The 21,271-nt window shown below is 37.8% G+C and overlaps 1 protein-coding gene across 1 annotated transcript in view; it reads right to left on the reverse strand.

Moving 5' to 3' along the window:
- Window positions 1-2,248: 2,248 nt before the first annotated feature.
- Window positions 2,249-21,271, reverse strand: part of ipmkb (inositol polyphosphate multikinase b) — a 28,297-nt gene continuing 9,274 nt past the window's right edge. Inside the window, exons 2-6 of the mRNA XM_062443079.1 lie at window positions 18,266-18,351; window positions 15,485-15,581; window positions 12,346-12,518; window positions 7,381-7,462; window positions 2,249-6,477 (exon numbers count right to left, since the gene is read on the reverse strand). Of these exons, the coding sequence (XP_062299063.1) occupies window positions 5,687-6,477; window positions 7,381-7,462; window positions 12,346-12,518; window positions 15,485-15,581; window positions 18,266-18,351 (1,229 nt within the window). The 3' untranslated portion in view covers window positions 2,249-5,686. The remainder of the gene's footprint in view (window positions 6,478-7,380; window positions 7,463-12,345; window positions 12,519-15,484; window positions 15,582-18,265; window positions 18,352-21,271) is intronic.

Consider the following 21,271-nt stretch of genomic DNA (forward strand, 5'->3'; position numbering starts at 1 on the left):
ATTGGCTGGGAAGACACAAGTGTCCTATTATTCCTCCTCATTTTTTCTTACTGGTCCTATTAAGGAAATACACTTTAGCATGTTTTAGCCCATTAACTGAGTAGATTTCACATTACTGAGGCCCATTTTAAAAAGCATCCCATCAGGTTTTTAGATGGCTTTCTTTCCATTAGGCAACCACGGCTTTCACCTCACTGCTATGGAAATGAACTAGCAGTTACTTTAAGTTTTCTGCAGTATTTACAGTGGTTGCTCTTCTTTTTTGAATCTCTTCTTAAGAGTGTTAAAGTAAATATCAATATTTTGAAAAATATCATGACAATCTGGATATTTCTTAACATTAAAATGTTGCATTTCGACATCCAGAGGCCTTTCTGTGATGGAGGACTGCATGACTACATCTAAATAATGTCAAGTCTCTGTAAATGTTCAAAGTATACTGACAAGATGGGAGCACATCACTCTGAGAGATGAACAATTGAATGAATGTCTTACAATTATCCAACTTCATCACTTATCGTCATCTGATTTAGACTAACTTATTTTTACATTGTAATGACTTTGAGCATTTTAACTTCTGTTCATTTACTTTAACTTACTTGACAGTTCTTACTTGGACTTTATCATTACTGTAGTAAAACAGCACTCATTCTAATCTCTTATGACACATGCATGAAAACTCTCTTCACATAGTTCTGACTGCGATAACTAGATGATTTAAGTTTAAACAATTAAATATTAGAGATAATGATAAATAAAGAGTGGATAACTGATTATCAGATGTTAGAGTATGTTTTGAAAATGGCAGGTAGGAATGTAAAGAATATATGGTTTCTAGTTAATGGTCTAAAACATGTCAAACCACCTTTGTGGTCCTTTAATAAATAGCGGCTTGTCGTCTATTTTGATTACAGGAGAAAGAAACAGATGTCATACATGGGCTATTTCATTAGTCTACAGTGCATGATAGCCAAGAACAAACACAAAAGTGAACCCAGTACCCAACAATTCTTAAAGTCCTGCAGTTACAGAGTAGAAATCATGTTCTGGCTTCTAACTTGACCTTTCCTGGCCATGAGGAGAGCAGTTGAAATGTAAACAAATTAATAGAGTATATATATATATATGTAGAGAGAGACTGTCTCATGTGATTACTGGCATTGTCAATCTGACACATTGCATTCTGATCATCAGTGGTGGAAAGTCAGAGAAGCAGGTGATGCACTCAGTTACACTTGTACTGGAACTCTATCTGCCCCTTTACTGATAGTTTGTTAATCAGCCAAACGTACTATCAACACTACATTAATGAGATTTATCAGCTTTACATCTTTTGGAAAAAACATATCCTACATATTGCTCATACCATATTTTTGTCTTGAGGACAGCAATGTGTAAAAGGAATCCGTAGTGAGCATCATGTCTGCTTTTATTTCTTGTTAAGTGACTTTTTCTCACCAATCTTCACTTGTAAATGACAATATGAATAAAAGCAGACATGGTGTGGAATGGATACTAATGCCAGGCTGCAATGCAGGAATAATCATGTAAGATGCAGGTTGGCTGTAATGGAGAGTAGAGCTGATTTGTAATAAAAGGATGAAATGTTGTGTGTGTAACAGTGGAGCTAACGTCCTGATTATCTGACTCACACTGACTGAATGGTCAAAAGTCGTATCACTGACAGTCAATCATCAAACCTGTTCTATCATCAATGCCCTGTATGAAAATGCATGATATGGTTTTTTTGTTAGCTTGCCATGATACAATGAGCTATAACACAGCGAGGAGATTCACAAAGCTGCCAGAATAATCAATAATCAATATACAAAAACATAGAGAGTTATCAACAGAAAATAAGGCAGTGATAAAAAATAAAAAAAAAGCTTCAACTCCTGTAAACATCCTTTAAAAGACTCCTACGCTTTCACGTTGATTATTCCAAACAAATGATCATTAAAAAGAAAAGAACGTTAGAGAAAATATTAGATTCTAAGAGTTCGCAGTTTCTTTTGGTTCTGATTAAATTCATAATACATCTAATCCATTAACATGATTTTATATTCATATTTTACACGCTACATAAACTGGAGAGGCCTGTGCATATGGGTTGTGGCGTGCTGGGGCAGTGACACTCACACTCATGTTAAAGCAGCTCCAACAGTAGCATTTAGAGCAAATGGAGTCAGTACTGAAACCTTAAAGAGCAGACAGTGGAAGAGAAAGGATACATATATTATTCAAATCATTAAACACACTGAGAGGCAGAACATTTGCTATCATCGCACTGGAAAGTAGGATTAGGCTCATGTATAAAGGATGGACTGCAGAGACTGACTGAGGATCTTCAGTCTAGAGCTTTCAGTCTTTTCAGGGCTGCATATCATCAAATATATCTGCACTTCTTCAATTATCCTGCCTGGAATGACAAAAGTTGGTGAACTGAATTGAAACAAAGGAGACAGTGAACGTGTCGTGGGCTTCTACTGGTAACCCTGCTCTAAGCTTCCATACTTTATACGTAGTGTAAATGAGTCACTCCTCCTTGTGGCTATGAGATCTCCAATGCTGATAAATATTTGCACAAGCAACATTTGAATGAGATTAAATGTGAAAATTAGATGAAACTCCATCTTTTATTAACCCTTACATACTGTCCAGCTGTAAAAACACTCCAAATGTTTTTACTCTGAAATTTGATGACTTTTTCTAAAGTGGCCCAAAATGCAAAAAAATGAAAATATTTTAGATTTTGACCTGTTTGATCTGTGGTTCAACATTTGGTATAAACACTTTTTATGAAGAGATTCTTAGACAGGGTCAAAATGGATCCAGAACATACTGAGAGGATGTAGAATATGAACAGTATGTGAGGGTTAAAAACCATGAAATATGTCTGAAAATTCCAGAAAAAGCAAGTAAGTATGGTACCTTGATAAAATTATGATTTTTTTTAAAAGTCTACTAAGCACAATTTGTTTTCTAGAGAAAATGAGGGAAGTTATCTCAAACAAAAGATTAGTAGCAACCGGGGCTGTCTAATAAATCCATCACAGCTACAGGAAGATTATCTTTGAGAGGTTTTTTTTTTAATTCAGTTTCAGTGTCAACTTCTGACAAGCCTGGCATGACAATATCAGAACTGTGCAATGTACACTGACTATATTCACTATCAGTCTGTATGAGCCTAGAAACCCATATGAGTCAAACGCTTCCAATTTTGACAAATGTGACCAATAAAAAAAAAAAAAAGGATTACTGAGGGTGTCTCCAGTTTAGTTTAGTGTACAATGGACGTGCCGAGTAATCTGACATTTCTGTCCATTTTCACCGAGCCAAAAAACAAACAAACAAACAAAACAATAAAACCATTCAGTCGCTGTCTTCCTCTCTTTATCATTCTGTCACTTTCTGCTGAGTCTGTCAGTGGACTCTCACTAAAGCAGCATGTCTTCCTATTACAATCTTAAAATCCTTACGGAAGTCATATCATATTAACCCATCACAGCGCATCATGTGTCATACAGTATAACATGTCACTTCTGTCGTGGTTTCCCTCCAGAGTTTTCCTCCTGTTACAATTCAACATTACAATAATTTAAAATGAGAGAAGAACTCATGATGAATGCTCGAGAAATGGCACTAAAATCCAACATACTCATGAGTCATGTTACCTTTCTGATATGAACCAAGTTCTTTTTTCTTTCTTTTTCTTTTTTTTTTAAATTGGGAGTGCAAGGTATGACATCAGTGATCCCGCTCCTCAAACCAGGGCAGACAGAGGGGGGGGGGGGGGACATCACAGCAAGAGCACAGGATTCTGACAGGAGAGGTTATTTGGCAGCCAAACATGTACAACAGCAATTAAAAACAGCCATGGTAAAAGACAACACAATGTTTGTAAGGTCATCGTAAGGTTAAGAGGTCAAAAACATGACTCAAAGGTCAAAGTTGATGAGATAAGGTTAATCATGAGATACGATAAACATTAAGTAAGACTATATAAAACAATCATTTAGAACTGAACAACCACACAGCATGAGGATCATCTTGCTGAGAGGATAAAAGTAGTAATATTAAGTATTTATTCTTACAGTAAATTTACCTGAGTTAGATACCTGTTGACAGTGGTTTAAACAAAAACACAAAATGACGACCCGCCTTAAACATTCAGCTCTCCACACATCTTTGTTTGTCTGATGCTCACATACTTACAGCTAATCTGTGCCAGTTCAGAACCCTTATCTAACTGATGCTGCTGCTTTCAATGGACACAACTGAAGGGACATTTAGTTTCCAGGTCCTGGTTTGTTAGTCATTTACCAGTAAAGCTAAAATAATCTAATCCAGTTACTGTGAGAGAGTGTCAGTTGATAAAAAAGTGTTTGTGCTGTATCACAATAAAGTTTCATTGTGCTATTTCTATCAGTCACTGAAGTTTAGGTCGGTTTTTCTAGGCCAGACTACATGGTGATGATGTGATGACACCTCATCTTAACCAAAGTGCACCGACTCTGTCTGACTTACTTTGAATTCACTGAAAATGAAATGTTTCAGCATATAAAAGCTGTGGATCAGTCCTAATCCTGTGGAAATGGATCACAATCCACCCGAAACCATCCAGAAATATAACAGCTACCCAAGTAGACTGTCAACAGATCCATTTCCATGACAACTGAACAAACTGAGTTGAGTAAAAAGATTGAGAGCCAGTCCACAGGAGCAGGAGTCTGATCCAAGAATGATTTGGTGGATCAGTATCTGCCATATAAAGCTGTAATGGAATGACTGGATGTCTATGGATGATACTGAAACAACGACTGAGCGTCAACACATCTATCACCGTGACAACTTAACATACTTTACTAGCTGATGAAGATGGTGAAGTTGAAAGCACTTGAACTGGAGGTTGGGGGTGAACAATGTAGATCAAATCTTGCATCACAGTATTTCATTTTATATTGAGATGTTGAAATATATATAATCATGATATAGTCAACTTTGCTCTCAGCTAATCCGGTGATTTGCATCTTAAAATCCTGTAAATCTAATACTGCCGAAAGCTGTTCTGCAGCAATTCATTTAAACCATCTGATACAAGCAGAGCTATTAAAGGGATAGTTACAACACTATATTCTGTATAGAAAGATCTCTGGCCCACCTCTGAGTTCAGGTGTACTGATAGACAATTTTAACACAAAGCTTCCAGTTATTTTCAGTGAACATGGTATAAAAATAGATCATTTCAAATGGACTGCAAGTGGCGCTGTGGAGCTAGTGTGAGCATCAGTAAAACAAGCAGCTGGAGCAGATGTGTTTAAGCACAGGGACGTAATGCCTTCATGGATTGATTAGTGCATGGAGTACTGCTGATCACAGGGAAAACACAGCTGTCAGCCTCTACTACCTCCACTCAGACACACACACACACACACACAAACACACACGCACACACACACGCAGATACGCACACACACACACACACACACACACACACAACTAATGGACCATTATCACAATCAGGTGAGATGATGATGATGATGATGATGATGATATTCACTTCTTTGATGCTTCCCTCTCTCCTCTAAGGTTTCTGTCTTTCAGGGAAGGAGTGTTGACAGGGAGGAGACAGTGGTTCACTTTAAGCAGGTCAGGAGGTAAAGAGTGGGTGAGGACGACACAGAGTCTAGGCGGCGTCACAGAGGATCTGCTCCAGCACCGTCAGCAAGTGTTTGAGGCCGTAGACGTAGCCGCGATCGTGGCTTTCACTCGGGAAAACGTGGGCAAAGTCGATCATTCTGACCTCCACCTCCGCCTCTCCTCCGCTTCTATCCGTCACATCGCCTCCTCGTCCTTTCGTCTCCTCCTCTTCTCTCCTCGTGCTGCTGCTGTCCTCTCTCTCTTTACCCTCATCCTTCCCTTCCAGTTGTGATTTGTTTCCGTTTGCGTTGGGTGGTTGCTGTGACTCACCTGTTCGTTTCCATGCAGAGTTGTCTTCCTCGCACAGCGCTGACACGTGATCTCCAGACATTGAGCTTACTGTCGTCTCCACGTTGTCACCATCTCCACTGTTGCCGTGGAGATGACTCTTGGCACAGTTGTGGAGGCCACCTTTCCTGTGGTTGGTGTAAATGGTAGCGAGGCTGTAGTCCCAGGGCACGGCCACCTGAATGTTGTTGTTGTTGTACTCAGCCACTTCCTCTTTCTGGACCGCCCCTTCCTGTCTCCCTTTCTCCTCTCCGCCCCGACTGCCATCACCTGCAGGCGGGTGGATTGTCGGGGTGGTGAGAAGGCAAGAAAGGGAGGATGAGGACAAAGAGGAGGGCAGGCCCTCATAGACAAAGAGAAGGGAGCTTGCGTAGAAGGCCAGCTGTTGCTGGGACTCAAACCAGTGGAGGATACGCTGCACTCTGCTGATACTGGCTGACACTGCATCCTTCCTCAGACACACACCATTGTTGAAGAATTTAGCAAGGCCTGGAGGAGAGGAGAGGAGAGGAGAGGAGAGGAGAGGAGAGGAGAGGAGAGGAGAGGAGAGGAGAGGAGAGGAGAGGAGAGGAGAGGAGAGGAGAGGAGAGGAGAGTGTCTAAATGAGCATACAACTATGTGTGGAGGTTTGACCTCCTTGTCTTAAATAAAGGATATTTTACACTTTTGCTGTCAGTTATGAATGTGAGCTCTACAGTTTTACAGTGTGTATGTATGTTTCCAACAGTTCTGCGTCCACTGGTTTCCATTTATTTCTGTTCAGCGTGGCAGTGTGTGGTGTGTTACCTCACAACAATAATGTAATGTTGACATACACTACCAGTCAAAAGTTTGGACACCCTTTCTCATTCAAATGATTTACATACATTTTAAATTTAAAAATTGGATTTCTATTTTCATGTTTGAAAATGTAAATACTGCCTGAAGGGAAAAAAAAACACTGACAAATCATTTGCAGGATACTCACAGGTGTAACTTTGACATCAGCAGGGATTAAAAGTCTACTCAAAGACTAGACTTGTTCCTCAATGGATATTTTCACATCATCATGTCTTTAGTCTAGAACTAGTCTTAATCTCTGTCTGAGAAACGGGACCTTAAAGTTGGGGCTGTTTGATTTTAGCTTGAAATACATTTCCCCGTTCCTCTTTTATGAAATCTATTGAAGTCATCTCACACATGAGAGAACAGTGAGAATCATTCATTAGTTAGTAGTTAAGTTGTCATTTACTTTGTTTGCAGTAATCATACATTTTCAAACATGAAAAATATATCTCACACACAAGGAAAATAAAACTTACATACCGACAGTGACAGTTTGCAATTTGAAGAAAAAAAAATGAAGAAACTAAAACTCAATCATTAGTATATATTAGTGAGACACACACATACCATCTTTAATAGTGTCCTGAACCAGTCCTCTGCCATAGTGCTGGTCGTATGAGTCAAACGTGTCACTGCACAGCTTGTACACCTGAAACACAGGAACATACAGGACAGTTAGACATGGTTGGATCCAGTGTCCAGGAAGCCCTGAGCACTCAATGATGGGAGGACAAAAAATGTCCTAATACAACACAAGGCTTGACCCGTTCTCTTGATGTTGATCATTATAGTCACTGTCAGAAACCTAGTATGTCCAAAACTTAATATGTGAGTTAAATGTGAGTTAAATTTTAGTTACAATGTTTCCACCCAGCAGCAGCGTTATCCAATCAGAATAAAATAAAAGTTGTTTGGGGATATGAGGTTCAGTGCCCAGGGATCCCTGGGGACCCCTGGGGGTACTAATGCAGCCTTGCATGTAGAGTTTGTGTGTGCTGTATTTGGGAACATTCATTTTGCAGATGAATCAATAGTGAAAATAACTGTTACTTGCAGCTTTAGTAAAAATACAGAAGTGTAAGTTGTTAAATGTATTTAATGTATGAAAAGTAAAATTACTCATTATGCATTCATTTATTTATTTATTATTATTATTATTCTTTTATGTCTTTATTGATGCTTTTACCTTGCAGCACTTAGGGATTTGCTTCATATGTAAAGTGTGCTACAAATAAAATGTCTTGCTATAATTATCATTATTATCATTATTATGAAGAAAAAGAGTGCACCTGTTGCTTAACTCAACTCATAGTATTTAGATAGTAAGATTTGATACATTAATGATGAAGAGGTGGAGGAGAGTTGCTTCTCTCTCAAGAACGAAAACGAACACCAGCTCCACCTAGTGGTCAAACAACACAGCTCCTTTACACTGCTGCCTGCCTCCAACACATCAGACCTACGGCCTGTCCTTCTGATGAATAAAGTTAATGTAAGGCTTAGCTGTCTGAATGCTGAGATATAACATGTAGTATAGACTCAAAACAGTACAGATAATTACACTGACAGTTCATCACACCAGCTGCTCCATGGCCAACTGTGTAGACAGGATGTGTTTCACAGTGAACAGCTGATCTCCAAACCAAAATAAGATCCACATTAAATACTTACACTTCATAACTTTTTGAGTGTTAGAGGAACTTTTGTAAAGGACTGATCATAAAAACAACATGACATTTCAAATATGAATCTAAAAACAGCTGACATACTACAGTCATGTGGTCCTGCTTCAGTTCCTTATGAATGACTGAACTATTACTACTACTAGAAGCTTCACAGCTTCACACTTACCATGATGATTCCCCCCTCAACCACTTCTTATCTTTTCCTTTTACCCTCTCTCCTCCCTTACTATCACTCCTCCATCAGTGAGATCATTATCACTAATTATTCTCCTCTCCATCTAAACAAACACATAGCAGAGATACAGTATGTTCTATTAAAACTATCTTTACAGAGTTCTCTGTGGGCTGGTCTCTGACTTTAAAACTTGACAGTCTTATATCATTAGATGGATTTCAACTTGTAATTATGGACCTTTATAAAGATGTGTGTAGTTGTTTCTGTTGTGTTTTGTTGTCTGCTTTAGTTTCTTATAATATGCTCAAATCTGATTAAATATGTGGTAATAATAATAATATTTTGGTCACAATTGAAGGACTCATTTCAAACATGTTCACATAATACATTTATGTAAAGAAATAAATATCGGCTGATGTATCATTATAATATTTAATCATATGATAATAAAAAAAACCTGATCTCATCCTGCCAATCACCTCTTCACTCTGCTGCCTTCAGGGAGGTGTTACAGGTCTATGATCAACACTTTTTACCCATGTGGAATTAAGGAACTGAACTCTATCATATAACACTATGCAAAAATCCATGTTTCATGCAATAATGAATAATCTCCTGCTGGAGTGTGCAATACAATATCATGTGTAATTTATTTATTTATTATTATTATCATCATTATTATTATTCTTCATTAGTTTATTTATTCATTCATTTATTCTACATTCGAGTCAAGGTTGATGGTGTTCTTTTATCTTTTCTAACCTGCACTTTTATTGGTAGTTATTAGTTTGTTCTTTTAAATGCCACTGAAAGAACAAGCACTGACATGTCATTGTACAGTTGCTGTTCAATGACAATAAACGTATTCTGTTTTTTATATTGTAAGAAATGTATTTTAATATTTTAATATGTTAACTTACATGTAACTTTGTCACTTGTACAAACAGGAAGTTGAGCTGTACAGTACCCTGCAGCAGACTCAGAGCACTTAGCTTAAGTCCACATATGGACGGTACATTTATGAGGTTGGTTTACAAAGGGTGGGGACATGCAGTCATACACACACTGTCATCTACAGTGAGGAAGAGATTAGACAAACCACCAATTAATATGTTATTTCATCATACATAGAAAGAGTGGTAGTTCAAATAAAAATAGTTTCCTCACATGAATCACAATCAGAATCATCTTTACTGGCCATGTATGTTTACACATACAGGGAATTTGACTGTGTTATTGGCTTTAATCGTATTTACACTGAATACACCAATTAAGTGACAGATCATGAGCTGTTCTAAGCTGCTGTTCTCTTCTATGGAAGCTTATTGTAAAGTTGTGTGCCCTTGTGTAAGTTAGTTATTCATTGTGTCACACCCAGCCCACATGGAGTCATATGACACCAAATGGTCAAACATCGACCAGAACAAAACATCTTACATAAACTAAAAACTTTGTGTTCTGTACCTGCTCTGCTAATACAATCACACACACACATGTTCACTTCCTCAAACACAGCACAGTTTTTTTTATAATCATTCATTTGGAAAAAAAAACCCCATCAGAAATGAAAGAGTTCTTCAATCATCATATATCATATAATCACACAGCATTTATTAAACATTAAACCTGCCTGTTCCTGTATCTAACACTGACCTACAGTCCTGATCCTAACTGTGCACACATATCTTTGCATCTGGACACATTCTGCTTCACATAAGGCTCCACGCTGTAGTTGTTTTTCATCAGACAATATGTTCTTCATTTAAGAAGAACAGACCATCTTTCTCTGTACATCAGGAACAGACAGATAAATGGAGAAAGTATGGAGCTCCAGGGCTGGACTGTCCTACACACTGCTTTTCATAACTTAAACAACTTTCTGTTATTTTAATCTAGGGCTGCAGCTACAGATCATTTGTATTATTCATAATCTGTTAATCTGATCAATAGTTTGGTCTTTAAAACATCTGGAATCTGTGAACATGTATGAGCACAATATCCTTGAGCAAGTGACCACCAACTAGTAGAGCATGAGCAAGTTATTTTTGTTAGTTCATATTTGTGTATTGCAGCAGGCAGGAAAACCCAAATGGGGCAGTTAATGATGATGATGTTGACAGCACGTTGTAATGGAAACTGATCGAAGTGATAAATGTGTTGCTATTTGACTCTTTTCCTTTCTGACAGATAAGACGTTCTCTTTCTCTTTCCTGTCCTCCTCTCCCTCTCTGCCCCACGTGGACCCAATAATGAGACCCTATCATGATGTGTGTTTAGAGCTCCACACACAGCAGACTCAACAAACAACAACTGTTAATATGGAAGGAGGTCTCACGTGTGTGTGTGCGTGCATGTGTGTGTTACTATTTCTTAATTAGGAGCAATCAGGGCAGGGTAACTCCCCAAAGTACATGTATGGTAATGAGATCAGGACATGTTGTTTCTGTGTGTGTGTGTGTGTGTGTGTGTGTGTGTGTGTGTGTGTGTGTGTGTGTGTGTGTGTGTGTGCGCGCGTGTGTGTTAGAGGGGTGTGATGTGTGTGTGTGCGTGTGCGTGTGCTTGTGCTTGTGCGTGTGTGTGTGTGTGTGCGTGTGGTCTCTTCAGCTCAGTAAACCACCTGAACATGTTTCACACATCACAGGTTAAATATTGACTCGTCTCATGTTGTTCAACAGTATGAGAGGTGTTGCAATGCATTTTGCAGTAACTGTCATATATTATGATCACATTTTATCTTAGGTAGTTACCATAAGCAAGCAGTGTGTGTGTGTGTGTGTGTGTGTGTGTGTGTGTGTGTATTTATTACTGTCTATTTCCTCTTTCTTATATTCAGGCACGGCACAGCAAATTCCGTTGTACTTCTTGTACAATGACAATAAAGTTTATTCTAATTCTAACCTATCTTCATTTTTACATACAAAGCAAAGCAAAGTTTGTATTTTATTGAATATTTCAATAGCTTTTAATCAGACTTTGCACCCCTTGATCGCTGTTACAATTCCATCAATACAACTGAATTTGAATTTCTAGAAAACAGAGGACTGACTACAAGAGAGTGGTCCTTCTAGTTTATTCAGGCACTTGAAGGTGCATAATGCATACTGCAGTCCGCTTCTATCCACGCGTTACTGCTCCCAACATGCCTACCTTGTATGGCACTAAACCGAGTTAAGGTTAAGACCAGATATGAACAGGAAATGAGTGTGCACAAAATCAGCTGTGTAGACACCTTGGGTTATATGTGTCTGTGTGGCCTAAATGGAATTTTAGGATCCTCAAAACAACTTTTCATCATGTCATCATAGCTTTTGCCTTGTCACAGAGCAGCTAAAGCTGACCATGATGGAAGAACAGTGCAAGCTTTGTATCATCAGGTTGTGTTAATATGTAAATGAATATACAGTCATTGCTATTCTCCAACTGACTGAGAATATAATGTAGCTGACAGACAGCTCTGGATTCCACTAATGCTCATATTAGCTCTATGTTTCATGGTAGAAACATGTATAATGTTAATACAGGTGAAGTAATGACATTCTAAAATATTTACTGAGGCTACAGTTCAACTCCACCTGCCAGAGCTTTATGATATAAGCCCATTTCAGATATTAGTACAACAGGAGGCATTCATCAAACTGTGTGTACAGATCCACAACTACAGGTCCCACTCACCCTCATGCCCAGCACCAGGAAGCCTATCTCCTCCATCAGTGGGTATTTCCTGATCTGCTGTTCTCTTTTCTCCTGCGAGGCGAACGGGTCGTAGCTACGCTGGCCCAGCTTCACGTCCATGATGCACGGCTTGACGAAGCGCCGGGTCACGTCCTCCAGCTTCAGGTACAGGTCTGAATCAGAGGGCGCAGACACAGCACTGATGATGTTGGCTTTTCATGGCAAACAGATACTGAACAATCTCTATCACACATATGTTAAAAAAAATAAATTAAAAAAAATAAAAGGGTTTTTTTTTTTCAATAGTAGAATACCTCCCCACTGTGTGATACAGGTGAAATATTGTACATGCACAATTCAGAATGTGATCATTTTGTATTTTGTCTGTTAGTTGACTGGTTTTTAACACAGGGTAAATACAGTCCAGTAAGTATTTGAACAGTTAAACATGTATTTATCTTCAAGTTCTGTTTTTCAGTACATTCAATTTGAAATGAAATAAGTGCAAACACACAATTTATAAAAATCTCTCTTCTCTTAATTAGAATCTCTCTCTTGGTTTCAGAATCCAAATCAAATTGTACTAATAACCTTCAAATCCACACGTGGTCCTGCTCCACTGTACATCTCTGAACTTCTCTCACCCTATTACGCACCAAGATCCCTGAGATCTGCCAATCAGATGTTCTCACATGTTCCAAGGTCCAGACATAAGACCAAAGGAGACCACACTTTTACTGTTGCTGCCCCAATACTGTGGAACAAACTCCCCCTCGGTATCAGGTCAGCTGAGTCAGTGCCTCATTTTAAAAAGCTTTTAAAGACGCACCTGTACAGACAGACTTTTTATAATATTGTATAATTGCTGCTCTTTGTTGTTTTATTTATTGTTTAAAGTGTCATCTGTTTATGCTTGATTATTGTTTTATTGTGTTTTGTGTATGTTATTCTCTTAATATTGCATTGTGTGAAGCACCTTGTAACTTCAGTTTAGAAAGGTGCTGTAAAAAAATTAAGTTTATTATTAAAGTTTATTATTTTTTATTAACGACAAGAGGGGAGACTGCAGCTTTAATTTGAGCTGGTTTACATCAATATAGAAAGTACTGTGTGGGAGATATAGTCTTTAATGAGGAATAAAGAGGTGACCATGCAAGAGAAGAAGGTAATAATGAGGCTATATAGATCAGATATCAGAGGTAGTTGGTTTCCCCAAATCAATAGCTAGCTTCTATAAAAGCAGGTTAATACAGGAGAGATAGAAAATGTCAAATGAGCTGGTAGATAAAGGAGCACAGGACTTGGATGTGGGTTAGGGTTGGAAAATGTGTGCATGGTGACCAAAAAAGCCCTTCATGACTATACAGGAAGTCAAGAATGCTCTACAGGATGTAGGCGGATATGCTTCCTTATCAGTGATCAAGAGAAGATTTGATGACCAGAACTTAAGAGGATTTACCACCAGATGCAAACATCTGGTGAAGCCTCAAAAAACAAATATCAGCCTCTATCAAAATGATGGAAGGAGGAAAGTATGGAGGGAAAAAAAGGAGCAGCTCATGACTCAAAGCATAGCAGCTCATCTGTCAAACATGGTGGTGCTTCTGTTCTAGCTACCAATGGTACTGGAACACTGGTATTTATGATGATTTCACTGCTGATGCTTGAAGCCCTTAAACTTTGGGCACTATGGGCCTGATTTACTAAAGGTTTGTGTGTGTAGAAACGTGTGCAAACTTGACATCACCCGCAAAAGATGTGCAAGCTGATCTACTAACGCAGCTCACGGAAGTTTGCATCTTTCAACTGTGCAAGATAGTACACACTGTCCATTTAGTACGTTTACCGTAATGAATGTAATATGAGGCGTTTTAACCCCAGTGTGTAAAATACAGGGAGGAGAAAATGTAAATATGTTATTTAGTACACACATTGTGATTTACCAAACCTGAAGGTATTATTTCTGACGCTAACTGCGTCTATAAATAATACCTTTGAAGGACAGGTGTTAACCGGCTGTTACTATGGAGACGAGGAGACGGAGGCACAATGACAGAATACACACAGGACAGAGTTTTACCACCTGTATTTTTGGAGTGGAATATTTGTGGTTTTAATAACAGCATTGACTTCGTCACTAATACTCTCCATATGTGGGTTTCTCTGGTAATATTAGTTTTTGTTATAACTCAATATATTAGTTAACCTCTTCCACTAGAACCTGTTCACATTTCATTTTGTTCTTGCAGCTTTCTGCTCGTCCAAACTCTCCATAAAGACACAAAACCCTCATTTAAATACTGCTGTCTGCACCTGTTGCACCTGTTTTCATTTACACAGTTATTCTTAGTAAATCACCTGCAAAACACACGCAAACGGCACGCGCAATCTATTGCACAGTTCACGCAATTTAGTACCCACTATTTGGGATCTTAGTAAATCAGGCCCTATATGTTAAAAGGGCTGTATCTCCCATTTGCTTCATTAAATGTATGTTGCATGTTTCTATTGTATCTATGGATGTAAAGACTTCATCAGAACTCACCTGATGATACTCAGGCCAGTTCTAATGTCTTTTTTCTAAGATTTCTAAGCAGATTTAAGGATGTTTATTCACAATGCAAGTGATGATGATATCCCCAGGAAGTACAAATTAAACTGCATCTTAAAATATGTATGATGTCAGACTTGACAGAGCAGACTCAGTGAAGCTCACAGTTTGAAAACCACTGATATAAAGGAAATAACATCACCTCCTGGTATGTGGTTTTACAGATGAACTGGCTTTAACACATTTGTCCTGGAGAGTTGCAGGGACTGGACCTATCCCAGCATGCACTGGGTCAGACAGGTTATATCATAGGGTCAGTTCTCCACAACTGACCTAACCTACATGTATTTGGACACATCAGTTTGGAAATACTTGTGAGTCCAATACACTCTTTTTATTCTCTCTTCTCAGCAGGAAGGAAACTGACACACATACCTTACATATACACACATTGATTTTACACACACACACACACACACACACACACACACACACACACACACACACACACACACACACACACACACACACACACACACACACACACACACACACACACACACACACACACACAGTCCACTCTCTCACCGTTGGGGCTGTCAGGAGACGACCAGGTGCCGTAATATTTGGGGAGATGGTTCTGGAGCTGGAGAAGACATGGATCACAGCAGTCCTCTGCATACACCTAGAACACACACACACACACACCTACACAGTCATCATCCTCAAACTATATACAGGAAGTTACTGTAGATGGGTCAATGACGTGATGTAACCCAGTGTCAACTGGTGTATAACAATCTGATTATATACAGGAAAATAAATATAATCCAGTACACTGCACAACACTATGTTTTTAACACATTTTACATCATTTGTCTAAACTTTGACAAACTTTGTCTAAAAAAAAAGTTTAGGAAATGTCCTGCTCTATATGACAAAATGCTTTAAAATGTAAATGTAGAAACAAACATTTTTCTTTTCATTTGATGTTTTAGAATGAAGTCATTATTAGTATAAGTACACTTAAATACACTGTAGGTGATAAAATGTTTTAATATGTATAATTATTTTGGTAAAAATGGTGTAAATGTCATTTCAAATGATATAAAACCAACAAAAATACTAAATGTACATTTTAACAAACCTGATGCTGCTTTTAAAAGTAGTTTTAATATACTTTTGAATTGCTCATCTTGCCAACTCTTATTGGTCCCTTACACAGATATAGTAGAGGGCTGCATATAACATTTATTTATTATTAAACATTTTTCCTTATTTAATTCATTCTTGAATCTGTTGCTGGATTTTTAGATTACACAATTATTTTAGTCTATCAAATGAAAGCCCAAAGAGATACTTTAAGTTTAAGCAATAAGAGATATTACTGTTATACGGATTTATCTTTATTTAGTATGTGTGGTGTTCTGGAGAAGGGCTGGCAAATACAAGTATTTGATTGTTGAAGGCTGTAATAACTTCCTATCATTTCAGCACTAATAGGGTATATAGAGTATGAGGCTTTTTCACCCTCTTTGAACACAATGATTTAAACAAGCATCATAAATATCCAACATAAAAGAAAGTATTACAGAAGCTTCACATTGTTAACTATATAACATAAAGGAAATATACTGCTTGTATAGGACTTCCAGGCCTGTGTGGGATGGCGGGTCAGTGCGATGTGTGTTGGAATTAGGTTCCATCGGTTTGGTTAAGAGACAGGACATGATGCCATGACTCACTCCTGTTTGTATGAGAGTTGCTGAGGCTGACAGCGCTGCTAAGCTGTAAAGCAAACACTGAAGCTCTAAAGCAGCAGACACACGTGCTGCTCTGTGGGACTGCATATGCCCATATACAACCTCTGATATCTATACTGATTATTAAGAATTCTCATTTCTCCCTCCATTCATCTTTTATCACTTAAGGATAAAAGGACAGGATCTTTGAGCCTTCGTACATATGTGGTTTTATTTTCTGCTAGCATGCCCTGGATCATTCATGAGTTTGTTTATGTTACAGTTTATCAGTTTGTCAAACATGAGCAGATGAATATCAGTCTATGCTTGGTACAGTATGTGCTGTATGTTGCTGTGCTGGGTTTCTGTAAAGGTGTGTGTGTGTGTGTGTGTGTTGGAATGTGTCTTATGTTGAGTGTGCTGCTGTTAAACACAAATCAGTCCTAACAGACTTGTGTAAGGTGGAGACCTCACACAGGTCTGTTTCAATACTGCATTATATGTAGTGGTGTAACAGTATTACAGACAGCATGATACACATGATGATATGCAATGCTGAACAATGAATTACCGTTTGTGTAACTTTGTGAATGTTCCTGAATGAATTAAAGTTAATAAAAAATGAAATTATTAGTATATCAACAATGGGGCTGGATATCGTTTTAAAATTGATGATACCAGTACCAATCCAAGTACTCTTAAAGTGACACTGATACCAGCTGAGTGCTTCATTTGATACCCATCATGCCACCACTCCTCCACATCTAAATGATTAGATTTTTTACACAAATGCATTTAATTAATAACTCAAACTCACCAAATTCACCATGACTTCACCACCACAGACAGGTTGTAGCTGCTGTGGCAGTGGGCCAATCACATGTCGCATTAAATTGAAGAACACTTGCATTGATTGGCTGTGAGCAAGTCCATACAAATACTCCTATTTTTTAGCTCTGGGTGCAAAACGGATCGATTGCAGGTATCGTTTGATGGGAGACGTTTCCATACTACTTGGTATCTGTAGTAATAATTCTTCACTCTTTGCTTCCAGCAAATATGAGGACTTGCTGCTTTCCTCTGTTACATCATTGGAACTGATATATATCTGTGTTAGACAATTGGTGAGATAATAAAGGCAACCTGAACACACTTTGGGCTCTGGTACAACAGGATGGACAGTTATATTTATATTTTACTGAAGACTCACTGTTGTCACTTTTTGAAATGGTAGACTTGTATGAAGTGATTTTAACAGCATGTTCAGTTACCAGTTACCAAAATGTTGTGGTGACAGCTGAGAATGTTTCCAGTGCTTTATCACCAACAATACAATCAAAAACTAGAATATGAATTGAATCAGACTGTTGCAGAAGAAGAGAGGAAAAGACTATAAACCAATCAAAACACTATTTCAAAATACAAAATGTACTATTTGAGGTATATGAAGCAAGCTTACTCTAGAAATACACAGATACCTATACAGGATATTTACTGTATGTGTGTGTGTGTGTGTGTGTGTGTGTGTGTGTGTGTGTGTGTGTGTGTGTGTGTGTGTGTGTGTGTGTGTGTGTGTGTGTGTGTATGTGCATGCGTGCGTGTGTGTGTGTGTGTGTGTGTGTATTACCATGCTGTAAAACTGCATCTCTCGTGGACCTCTGGGTGGAGGCTGAAGCTGCTTCAGGACTGTTCCATCTGGATGCTGCAAAATACCTGCAACACACACAGAGACAGCAGAGCCAATCAGAAAAAAGATTCTAATGCTTAAAATGATAAAAGAAAGCTACAGTAAGTGACAGCTGATAGAAGCACGGTGACTGTGTGACTGTGAACAGGTCTCAATCTAATTTCCCATATTTTTTTAGTGGTTTCACAGTAAAATGTCATCAAAATGATTTCTGAAGCCAGACTCTATGTATACATCAGTGACAAATAAGAGTTGGCAAGATGAGCAATTCAAAAGTATATTAAAACTACTTTTAAAAGCAGCATCAGGTTTGTTAAAATGTACATTTAGTATTTTTGTTGGTTTTATATCATTTGAAATGACATTTGCACCATTTATACCAAAAGTAAGACTCAATGCACCTGCAAATGTCAAATGGTGTAACCACAAAAGAATGATAAATATTACATATTTTATCACCTACAGTGTATTTAAGTGGACTTATACTAATAATGACTTCATTTAAAAAAATGTAAATGGTTCCTGATCTCCATGGTTACCCAGATGAAATGTAATATTTAGAACAATTGTATTCCATTACCTTTATTTAATATAAAGTTATAATGTAAGATCATGCCATGGTGTTATATTGACAATTTACTGTTTTTAAGCAAGTTGAATGATTTGGTACAAAGTTTTTTATGGTTACACCACTTAGACATTTTTACCATAATCCTCTAATATATTCTCTCAAAATGGATTAAAAGCAGAAACTCGATGCTGGGTCCACAAAAAAAAGAATGTGTGCAAGTTATTTTCACATTTTAACCTTTTAAATGTGACTAAACCACATGGACACAAAAAACCTCATTGACCTGTATACATTGTGTACAGTGCATTGTAGTCATGAAAGATATACAAAGTTGTCCAGTCTTTTACTGCTTAGAACAGAATGAAGTGAGTTTGCCTTTCACATGGGTATGACAATGATATATTCTCCATGAGCAGTCAATGAGAAACTCAACTCTGCCATCATTACGCAACAACCAGGCTACATTCACAGAGCTGGACAAACATCACCCTGTGTTTGCAAATTCAATGTGATTTATAAGCATGTAAATCAGGGCCTGTTTGTGAAGTAGCTCAGAGTGGAACAACACTTGTGACTGGGATGAGGAGTGGAACCATCAACGTTCTTACATTTAGGAACAGTAGTTTCAGCAGTGATGACTTGTCACAACTAACTATTTTGGCAGAATAAATGTAAATGAGTTCAGGCTTCCGGTTCTCTGTTTGGAATCATGGCAAAAAAAAGCAGCTGCACATATTTATCACAGGCTTTTAAAAAGGTGTGACTAAATCTTCCACTGAGAGTTTTTGCTCATAGTTAAAGCCTGATTACCCAAATACTGTCCATTATAAGAGAATGTAATCATTTATGGTTACTTTCTTATTCATTTTTCATGTTTAGTGTTATATTTAATGTGTTTTTGCTTGGGCTGGGCAACAAATCCATATTATATCGATATTGTGATATTTTATAGATATCGTCTTAGATTTTAAATATCATATTATGGTGATATAGAATAAATAGAATCTTAACACACTGTTCTATTATCAGCCTTTATCCACTTAGTTATTATATCCACATTACTGATGATTATTTATCAAAAATCTCATTGTGTGAATATTGTGTCAAAGCAGCGATAGTCATCCCTACAATATTGTCAAAATATCGATATTGAGGTATTTGGTCAAAAATATCATGATATTTGATTCATATTGCCCAGACCTAGTTTTTCCATCAGGTTAAATTTAGATATTCTTATGAAAATCAACTATAGTTATTCATACATTTTCTTGTGCTGAAAAGGCTTCTTTGGGTTTAAAAAGAAAGATGCTGTGAGGAACAAGATGAGTCTCCTGTTACATCATCACATGCTGATGGACAGAATGAACCTGCAGTACAGAGGATTAGTCTGCTCTTTGGCTGATCTCTACATTCTTCTAAGAACACACAGAAATACAAACAAACACATGCAAATACCTAACATTATACAAACCCCCCCCCCACCCCCACACACACACACACACATAACTGGCACGCAATGGAGGGAAGGGGTGGGGTGATGATGTGAGCCTGCGGGTCGACATCTGGCCTGAGTCTATACGGTCATCAGTCAAAATCCTGTGACCAATGAGGAGGCAGTGCCATCCCTGTGCTGTACAGCTACTCATGTAATGTTTCTCCTTCACTGTGAGGCACTCTGCATATCAAGGTAAAGTGCTATATTCATATATTCCATTATCATTATTAGAATTATTGTATTATATTAAAGACAGGAGAAGTATGTGTGTCACTATGATTCTAAAGGAGTATAAACACTACACCTCCCATCATCCATCAGTCCAATCCACACAGTCTACTGCCCTATTCACACAGGATGGACATCACAGGGGGAGGTGGGGGATGAAATATTCTGTTTTCTTCTGTATCAATGTAATCTAGTAAAAACATAAACTGCTAATAGCCAATTCAGCAGACGTCTAATGGAAGTCAATTTGTCAAAACACAACGAATGTGAAAGACACGTTCAGCACGTTTCCAACATGTTTTAACATCCTTCATTTTCACACAAAATTCAGATTTCACAGAGCTGATCAAATGTAAAAGTAGAAGGAAAAGAAAGCAGAGATCCACTTTAAAATACAAGGATGTCAACTTCCAGACCAGGGTTAGTAGACTTTTGATTTTGTCATTAGTTTTTATTTTTATTTAGTTTTTCAGTTTGTTTTTTTTAGTTTAGGTTTTATTTAGTTTTAGTCTTCAGTTTTCAGGTATTAAGAGGAAAGCCTTGATTAGTAGAAGCTGAAAAGGATGAAATAATACTGACACTGAGTTAAGGTTTGCTGTGTTTGGGGTGCATTCTTATTTTTATTTCAGTTAACTAAATGATTTTGTTCACT

The sequence above is a fragment of the Scomber scombrus genome, chromosome 21 (assembly GCF_963691925.1).
Source record: "Scomber scombrus chromosome 21, fScoSco1.1, whole genome shotgun sequence".
Classification (NCBI taxonomy): Eukaryota; Metazoa; Chordata; class Actinopteri; order Scombriformes; family Scombridae; genus Scomber; species Scomber scombrus.